The sequence below is a fragment of the Punica granatum genome, chromosome 1, assembly GCF_007655135.1.
Source record: "Punica granatum isolate Tunisia-2019 chromosome 1, ASM765513v2, whole genome shotgun sequence".
Taxonomy (NCBI): Eukaryota; Viridiplantae; Streptophyta; class Magnoliopsida; order Myrtales; family Lythraceae; genus Punica; species Punica granatum.
In genome coordinates this window covers 9,544,879-9,554,479 of record NC_045127.1, presented here as the reverse complement: position 1 = coordinate 9,554,479, position 9,601 = coordinate 9,544,879, and the positions used below count along the sequence as shown (strand labels likewise).

The 9,601-nt window shown below is 40.9% G+C and overlaps 1 protein-coding gene across 2 annotated transcripts; it reads left to right on the top strand.

The window, feature by feature from the left end:
* The first annotated feature begins 579 nt into the window (after positions 1-579).
* LOC116196572 (inositol-tetrakisphosphate 1-kinase 3) lies at positions 580-6,652 on the top strand. Of its 2 annotated transcripts, none has more exons than XM_031526364.1 (10): positions 580-961; positions 1,852-1,933; positions 2,146-2,178; positions 4,252-4,372; positions 4,449-4,541; positions 4,723-4,842; positions 4,932-5,108; positions 5,645-5,700; positions 5,810-5,894; positions 6,064-6,554. In XM_031526364.1, exons 1-10 carry the CDS (start codon positions 729-731, stop codon positions 6,132-6,134), a joined length of 1,071 nt encoding a protein of 356 aa, XP_031382224.1. In that variant the 5' UTR covers positions 580-728; the 3' UTR covers positions 6,135-6,554. The 2 variants fall into 2 exon arrangements, with proteins under 2 accessions (XP_031382224.1, XP_031382232.1); XM_031526372.1 differs by lacking the exon at positions 580-961 and adding an exon at positions 2,401-2,515 and having other exon boundaries at positions 1,846-1,933; positions 6,064-6,652.
* The last annotated feature ends 2,949 nt before the right edge of the window (positions 6,653-9,601 follow it).

Genomic DNA, 9,601 nt, shown 5'->3' with positions numbered 1-9,601 from the left:
GTTCATGGAATTTCGAGAATTAATCCGTCAACTGAAGTTTAGACGTTCCAAATTAAAAAAAAAAAAGGAAATAAGATTTTTTTAATACCGAGCTGAAAAGGAGATCGACGTATATCCCATCCTTCTGATGATATGATCCGTCGAGCCTCCACGTCATCAGCCGACGACTGTCAGAGGCAGCAACCGCGTCAGCATCACACCCTGGCTCCCGCTATGAGCACACGTACCGGAGCCCAGCCCCCCCGGGCGGGGCCCATGCAAGATGAAAACGAAAACGCGTCGTTATAATAGTTCGGTCTGCCCCCAGGAGCACTTGTCGACCGTACAGCTCATCACTTATATATACACCTGACCGCACTTGATCCCCACCTCCCCTGCCATCTTCCCTCATTCTCTCCCTCTCTCTTTCTCTTCTCCGTTATATATCCCTCCCTCTCTCTTTCTCTGACCGACTCCTCTCATTTCGCCATATCTCCATGGAGGCTCATTGAAAGCTCTCACTGCCAGATCTCTGCAGCCTCTCCCTCTCAAACCTCTGAAGACTAGGGCTTGCCCTCATTGCGAATCAACCGCCATCTTTCTCTCTCTCTCTCTCTCTCCCCGCCTCTTATCAGCTCAAGCACCCTCGTTGAACAATCCGTTCTCCCTGAAACCTTTTGCCTTTTATCCCTCTCTTTCTGTCAAATCTATCTCGGATAAGTGGGAAAAGTTTTGGGCTTGGGGTGGGAATGATAGTGAAGGAGGAAATGGTCTGTAGGAACGACGGCGGCGAGGTGTGTGAGAGCGGAGACGAGAAGATATCCCCGCAGCAGATGGGGGAAGAGACCTTCGAGGGGCGGAATGCCCGCGCCTTAGGATTAGGGTTTCCCATTCAGCAGAGGAAGCTGGTGGTGGTCGGTTACGCTCTCACCTCTAAGAAAACTAAGAGCTTCCTGCAGCCTAAGCTGGAGGGTTTAGCTAGGTAATCAATCTGACAAAAACAATATACATCGCCCTACCATTCGGCGGAGTTTGGTGTGAGGATGAATCTCATGCGGTCGGAGATAATAAGATTTTCATTGCGGTTGGAACAGTCTGTCTAATTTTCCTATGGAGATTTTCGGAGAAAAGAGTGATTCTGTTCTGGGATTTCTGATTCTTTAAGAAAGATTTACTCAGCACGTCTTTTCAAATTGCTGGTTTTCATATGGGCAAATTGTCGGAAACCAAACGCCTCACTGCTTTCTGGGATTCTCCGAAGGCGTTTGTCTGTCGTCTTGAGCAGCGAAAAATTGTGTCTTTACTGACAGAATTTGTTACTGATTAAATTATTGGGTGAACGTGGTTGACCCTCTGGTGGACAGAGTCTCTGACTTTTTTGATATTTATGGAATCTGGGCTTTTTCGAATTTTAGGAGGGGAATGGGGTGCTGTTGTGAGCTTGTTTCTTCTTCGACCATAGACGTCGCTTTCATCCGTTTGGCTAGAAAATCAAGCTACTGCTAAATGGAATCTTCCTTAACTATGATTCTGAAATGTCCAACTCAAAGTAGCTGGGAAAGGGTTCTTTTCTTGTCAAGCTGAAATTTATCTTTTCCCAGTTAAAATTTTGCTGGCCGTCGGGGAATCTCTAGTTTTTTGTCCCATGTGTGATTGGACCACGTTTTTAGCTTTCAATCAGGAGAAAAAGGGAACAGTTTAGTATAACTGAAGGACTGACTAAAGCTAACATTTTGATGCATACTTTTATTTGAGGGAATTCTGTTGTCTTGTCTATTGGAGTTGCATAATACCATTGTATGTACTGTCTTTACTGTGCTGTTTGTTGTACAATTTTCTAATGAGGATACATCATGCATGTCAATTCTGCAGGAAAAAAGGAATAATGTTTGTTGCCATAGATGAAAACATACCGCTTTCAGATCAAGGGCCCTTTGATATTGTGCTGCATAAGGTACACGAGTCCCTTCCTATGTGATCTTATGCCGATGTTTCCATTATCCTGGGAAGGTTCTTTTCCTTCTAAAGCTAAAGTCTTCTTTAATGGCGGCCTATCTGAACATTTGTAATAAGCGCCAGCTGTGGTCCAAAGAGATGAGTGGTCCCTGATTCTTCTTTATATGCTTGTACCTGATGTATTCTTGTTTTGTCATTCGCTCTTACCAGCTCTCAGGAAAGGAATGGCGCCAAATTCTTGAGGTGAGTCCTTTGGGATTAGTGATCTCTTCTCCTCTTTGAGCTTCTTGGTCTTCTTTGGATGACTCATTTGTCACTGTGCCCTTTTTTTTTCTTCCATTTCTTGAGATTTTCATGTGCATTACGTATGATGGGCTGACATGAGATGATCACTGGGAACTGTTAAAAACAAGTCAGATACCTGATTTTATTGTTAAGCTCATCCATCTGTCGCCTAACTTGCAGAGTTTTTCCTTGCACTTTCTGCCGTCATGAATCATGAATTCCTAGTTGAGGTCGGGGCCTTGGGATACGAGCAAGGATGTTACTTCTCCCATGGCCATCTAACTGATTTCTTCAGGTTTTCCTAACATTACATGTGGATATATTCAACTGTATTCCATGGATTACTGTTCCTGGGTATAGTGTTAGCCTTTTGTGTCCGGATTGAAGATACCTGTTTAACTTTTCTTGCGGTACAATCAGCAAATTCTGACCCTAACTAACTGATAAAACGTCCAGCAATTGCTTTCTGATGCATCTCTTCTTAGGTGGACGGGCATGCAGTTTTAGGCTAGAATTAACGGAATCATCCTTTTCTCCTAGCTAACATTGTTTATGTATTTTGTTGGCTTTAATTTGCCATTTAGTGTGCTGTAGTTAGTCTTTGAGATTTTCTAGGAGTTGACATCTGATAGCTGTATAGTCTGCTTACCTTTGGTTATTCGCTATTTTACTTTGCTATGGCCACCTGCAAGTGATTTGGTTATGCTTTTCTTAGGCATGAATGACCAGTCTTATTAAGCATAATTAGCAGTCATCGATATTGGCTGTTTGTAAGGTCAAATTACTAGCGTGCCGCTGATCAGAAACTTGTACTCTTTCAACCAGAGGTGGCTTGTTATTGATCGGTTTTGGACTTTTGAGACTAGTTTCTATTTTGCAGCATATGGCCATCAACTAGTTTTCTAGCTTTTAAGGACATCTGTTACATTTTTAACTGTTTAGCAGTCTTATCTATAGTGTAATTGATTCTTCATCGGTATCCCACAATACTTGTTACCTTTTAGATCGTTTTATTAAGGCATCTAATTCATAATGCTGCCAAGCATGGAGTCTTTTGTACATCCTTTATAGTAGTACCAATATTAGCTGTTGTTCTTGCTTGATGATCTCAGCAGGTGCTTTACAATGATATAGGCTTCATAGCTTATTCATGTTCTATTTAATGATTAAGCGTAGTTGGTCTTGCTTGAGAAATTATAGCTCTGAACGATTTCTTCCATCTGAAGTATGATTCTTGTTCATTTTAGCTTTTCAGTCATCTCTTTAGCCTTTGCAACAAAGCCTAGTCCTACTGGCTTGTATTCAGCTTTATGACTTTGCCTCTGTTCGTTGCGATATGGTGATGATGATCTTATGACTTAGTGACTGCAAACAAATGTGACTATCATTTCCTTCAATAGTTGTATTAGTAATCTTTTGGCACGTTGGTGTCTACAATTTATTGAAGCTTCAGGCTTGTAATCAAGTCTGGGTATCAGATAAACTCTCCCTTGATTGTCTTCAAATTTATCTTCTCCTAGAACTTCATTCTTTCCATTCCCTTTTTTCTCTCATTTCTTTTGTCCACTCTATTTATCCATGCTATCCAGATGTTTTCCCCCTTCTGCAATTCCGATGCTTTTACTAGCACTCTAGTGTAGATATAAAGTCGCGTACCTTGGCCAGAATATTGAGATGGAAGGTGTGGATATATCATTTTGTAGTTGCTCCAGGAAGGGATGATGAGTGAGGGCTGACGGAAACTGTACTTTCTTTTAAAAATGGAATAGTTTTCAGCTTTTATCTCGATGTGCTGTGGGTTCCTCTTATTTCGTGGGGTGTCATTTCCTTCCAGAGGACCAGAATGTCATTTTAAGAAACTGATGTGTTGTCTGTTTCTCAACTGTTTTGCTTGCAGTCAACTATTTTCAGCTTACTTATCAAAAACGATAATCTTCCAACTTCGTGTTGCCCTTCTGTTTCTTATTTCGTATCTCTGCATCTGTCCCATGAATCTGTGATTTTCTTACCTCCGGGGTCCTCGATTTGCAGGATTACAGGCGAGCCCACCCTGAAGTGACTGTGCTCGATCCTCCTGATGCAATACAACACTTGCGCAATCGCCAGTATATGCTCCAGGAAGTTGCTCATATGAATTTTTCTGACCCCCATGGTATTGTTTTACATTTTAAATTATCACGACCCAATGCAAGCTATTGTTTTTGCTGATTTGTCCTGAAATTATACAGGAAAAGTTGGTGTTCCTAGGCAGTTAGTTATTAAAAAGGATGCTGCTTCCATTCCAGATGCTGTTAGCAGAGCTGGACTGAGGCTTCCTCTTGGTATGCTGTATTATCTGTGACTTGGTGTGGTCGATGCATATTGTGTCTCTTCTTTTTATGGAAAAAGCTAGGCATGAGAACATCTCATACCTCCATGGTATCGTTTTCTGACTTATTTGCTGTGACATCAATGATATAACTGTGGGCGTCCTTCCGACTTTATTGCTTTTGTTTGCATCAGTTGCAAAGCCATTGGTTGCTGATGGTAGTGCTAAGTCGCACGAGCTATCACTTGCTTATGATCAGTATTCACTACAAAAACTCGAACCTCCGCTTGTTCTCCAGGAATTTGTCAATCATGGTATATGCCTTTGCTGCCGACATTATTGTTCTCTCCTTAAGTTGCTGCAAGTGCGCCTGTGATCCAATTCTTCCACTCTCTCTGTGTAGGTGGAGTCCTCTTCAAGGTGTACATTGTTGGGGAAGCAATAAAGGTTGTGAGGCGTTTCTCTTTGCCCGATGTTAGTCGGAGGGAGCTGTCCAAGAGTGCGGGTGTGTTCCGTTTCCCAAGGGTATCCTGTGCTGCTGCATCTGCAGATGACGCGGATCTGGACCCTAGTATTGCTGGTTAGCACTTCCTTTTGCAAGCATTGACTGATTATTATTATTATTATTATTATTATTATTTTGGGAATGTGTGAGATTTCCACCACTGAGTTTGCTTCTATGAAGTGGTAACTTTGGCCTGTTTAATAAAGCTTTCATTAATTATGCCCTCTTAAGAGTTTGGGAGAAAACACAGAGGAAAAGAGGGAAAAAGAACCGTTATGTGGAGGCATCTAATCTAAGGCTAAAGCACCACTTAAAGCGAAACCTGATTCATTCAATAGGTTTCAAATTCCCCATCACTCCCCCAATAAACTGTTGTGAAGTTAGACCAGTATAATTTTTCAAATGGTATTATGTTGGATATTAAAAGTCTTATTAAGCAATGAGTTAGGCCAGAGCAAAAGTTGGAAAGCTGGAAATTGTTAATCATGATTCTTTTTCGTGTTTTACTTATTCCCCTGGAGTTTGCTGATTTAAGAGCAGAAAGTGAGCCATCTCAGGCCTTGCAAATGGTGGTAGACTTTTGATTTATATGTTCTGTTTGTTCTTTGCAGAGCTTCCTCCTCGTCCCTTGCTTGAGCGACTTGCGAAAGAACTCCGTCGACGATTGGTAATCACCCAGTGCAAACTTCTCTGGTCCTCTGTTCGGAAAAAAAATTGATAATGCCTAAGTGTAAATTTTTATTTATTTATTTATTTATTTTTGTTGTACGCATCAGGGTCTTCGGCTGTTCAACTTGGATATTATCCGCGAACATGGAACCAGAGATCGGTTTTATGTCATAGACATCAACTACTTCCCTGGCAAGTGAAAGCATATCCTCACATCGAATGATTTTGTGGCAATGAAAAATTGAAAACTAGTTCACTTATATATGTAACTCTTGAAAGATCTAGAATTTGCATCCGCAGTTCAATAGCTTGAAAAAAATTATGTTGCATGGACTTATGGTTGGTGTGATGAACCTCTCAGGGTATGGCAAAATGCCAGGGTACGAGCATATATTTACGGACTTCCTGCTGAGCTTGGTGCAGCACAAGTAAAGGGGCGACCGTGAATACTGAAGCCCTTTGAATAACTCTGCCCACCTTCAAACTGAAACATCTGCCAAATGTTCAGACGGACTCCATGCCCGCAGTTGGAAGGGCACTGTGCCTTCGAATGACGGTGACAATGAAAGGGGAAAGAAGGAAAAGACTGCAAGGGTAGATTCCAAGAAAAGTTCGAGCTCCAGCTCCAGCCAGAGCAGCTGTAATTACTGACTGGTGGCTAATGGCTATGGAATGAAAATTCATTCATCGATGTGTACACAGTGGCATAAATTCGTTTTTTAACATCTGGTTTTGTCTTTGTTTAGTTTACGGCACTCTCTTAAAGTGCAAATAAGGAAATCTGTGTTGCCGGAAATACCATTCCCCCTGATGGGAGTTTCGGCATATGCTCATATATTCTCTTGGATTGCCTGTTCAATGTATCTCCGGCCACCAGTAAGCAGCTCCATTGGTATCTTTCACAGTGGAAGAAACTGAGATATCGAGGCCCTCGGGGTCGACTTCTAGCAGTTTATGAAACACGTTCCAGCCAATTGAGGTCTCAAAACATTTATGCCTAATGAGTCTTTGACTGATATTTACGCTTGAAAATAGTCCCAAAGACGCAGTGGTGTAACGGTGGGGCCTAATAGTTAGCTCCGGGTTAGCGGAGCGTCCTCTTAAAGTCGAAATGTACTCTTCTCATCCTCGTGGTCTGGGACTAGCAGATTCATGGCAAGGACATAAAGTCCGATGTGGTGGATGACATAAGGGGTTCTCATCGAATATTGGCATGAGGAACCAGGGACTAAGCCTAGATTAGAACTGGTGGACACCGAAGGGAAGGACCCATGGGACCACCTACGAAACATGGAGAGATGCGGTCTTGTACCTGCCGTTTCGAGCCATGGGTACTGTTCATCAAGGCGAAATAACCACTGTGCACCATGGGACCGGGAGCTTCGGACACATTCACATCATGAAGCACGGGATGATATTGCCGCTACGATCCTAGTTGAAAATCTCGCTCTCGTGAAGCTTATTAACCATTTTCCGTCTACCTGCAGTACTAGTTGAACTTGAAGATGGCAATATCACTCACTTTGGCCCCCTTGCTCAAAACATGGCCGGACGTTGTCCTCTCGATCCTTCGGATAGGAACTTCCCCAATCTGTCCTTCGATCCTTCGAGAGAATCTAATCAAGCAAACCCGCTCTCCCGAAATCCAATCATAGTTGTATACTCCTTATCGGTTCTGCTCTGACTTCCCTATGACGCTCTATGTACCGACTGGACTCGCTATAACGCTATTGCATACCAAACATTGGATCGTATGGATAGGGCAATTAATTGGCCAAGAAAACATGAAGAGGATAGATCATGATTATTAGGGTAGCTTCTCCATTTTGGACCGCGCCACAGTGCAATTAAGATTGTTAGGTACAGTCATTTTCGCTTACTGAGTTTAGTGAAGCCTATAATTGTATCAATTTGAGTAAAAATTTACTAATCCTTTATTGCTGAGAAGGTTCCTCTTTCCCTAAAACATTTATAAGATCTAATGAATCCTCCACATCTCCTTCCCTAAAACATTAATAAGAATAAAGGCATCCCCACATCTTTATCCCATGCATTAATGATGATGTCAAAGTAATTAAGAAAAAAAAATGGTACAATCCTTCAAAATCATACATTTTAGCTTTTGGTTTTCAGGTTCGAATCCCATTATCATAATCTTTTTGCGTTTCAAATCAAAGTCTCTTTTCTTTTATTTGAAACGTACATATTAATCATTGGCCAGAAAAAAAAATTTGTGTACATATCAATCATTTTTTAAAAACAATTATATATATCCAATCCAAAAATTTCAAAATTCATTCGACAGTTCCATTGGAGTTTCTAATCGCCCGTCTTCCATTTGAAATTTTAATCCTCCTCCCTCTATTAAATTTACATTTGGACTTATACGAGTTTGAGTCCATATTCACTTAAAAGCTCAAGTTAATAAGTTGTAATACCCAAACCATATATTAACCTATGGATTTTCCTTTTCTTTTCCGATGTGGGATTTATCCAATTTTACTCCTCAACGCCAGCCTTCACGCACAACGTGTGGTCTATTTCTGCTTACACGTTGTCACGTGCCCATAAACACCTGCCCTCAACAATTGACCTCGAGCCGGGCTCATCTTCCGTGCTCGGGCGAGGAGGGACACTAACACGAGGCGCGCTCTTGGCTGCACTCGACATACTGGGCTCGGCGTGATGTTGGTGCACACACGCGCATAGGCACGCATAGGCGTAACCTAGGCTCTGATACCATATTAAAATTTTCATTGGGCTTATACGGACCTTGGCCCATATCAACTTAAAAGCTCAAACTAATAAGTGTTGGTACCCAAACCTTATATAAACTCATGGTTATTATTTCATTTTTTTTCATGTGAGATTATAATTCACAATAATTAAATTTCCATTGAGCTTATACGGGTTTGGGCCCATTTCCACTTAAAAGCTCAAGCTAATAAGTGTTGATACCTAAATCTTTTTATAAACTCATGGTTATTATTTCATTTTTTTTCATGTGGTATTATAATTCCCAACACCCGCTTTCACGTGCAACGTGTGATCTATTTCTGCCTACACGTTGTCACGTGCCCTTAAACACTCGTCCTCAATAATTGATTTCGAACTGGACTCTTCTTCCGTGCTCGGGCAAGAGGGTACTAACACGAGGCGCACTTTTGGCTACACTCAACATATTGAGCCTGGCGTGGTGTGGGTGTGCACACTCGTGTTGGCACTTGTATCGTGACCTGGGCTCTGATACCATATTAAAATATTCATTTAGGCTTATACGGTCTTGGATCCATATCCACTTAAAAGTTCAAGCTAATAAGTGATGATACCCAAGTCATATATTAACTCATGAATTTTTCTTTTCTTCTCCGACGTGGGATTGATCCCATTTTACGCCTCAATACCCTCTTCCATTAGTGGTTCTCGTTCTCGATAAGGCGCTTCCACATTATCGTGCTCTGTAGGAGTTTTTGCTTTATTGACTGTATTACTTATCTCATTTCCATCTTGTTTTTAGCACCGTAAATATATACAGTGCCGTATAGATTTAATATGTTCGAGTTAGTGGTTGTCAACAACATTCAAACCCTGAACTTCTGATTTATCTTTATTTGACTAAAACTATAGTATAAAGTTGTCAAAACAATATGAGTAGAATCAAAGAATAGTAAGTAAGCTACACATCATTTACTATTCATATAGAATTTGGTTAATAACATAAGAATAATGTCAGAAAAATAAACAAAATTATATGTAATAGTAAAATGCAAATTATATCTTGTGAATGAACAATATTAAGAAAATATTTGAGTATATTCGGGTCTTTACAAGAATTAATAAGATTTATGATTAATAACATCATTTACTATTTATATAGCATTTGGTTAATCACATAAGAA

What these genes read in the sequence shown, in the direction of transcription:
- LOC116196572 (XM_031526364.1), top strand. Translation starts at nt 729, where the DNA reads ATGATAGTGAAGGAGGAAATGGTCTGTAGGAACGACGGCGGCGAGGTG. An exon ending in AATGGCGCCAAATTCTTGAG is followed by an intron (nt 2,179 to 4,251) that starts GTGAGTCCTTTG and finishes CTCGATTTGCAG; the next exon opens with GATTACAGGCGAGCCCACCC. An exon ending in GAATTTTTCTGACCCCCATG is followed by an intron (nt 4,373 to 4,448) that starts GTATTGTTTTAC and finishes GAAATTATACAG; the next exon opens with GAAAAGTTGGTGTTCCTAGG.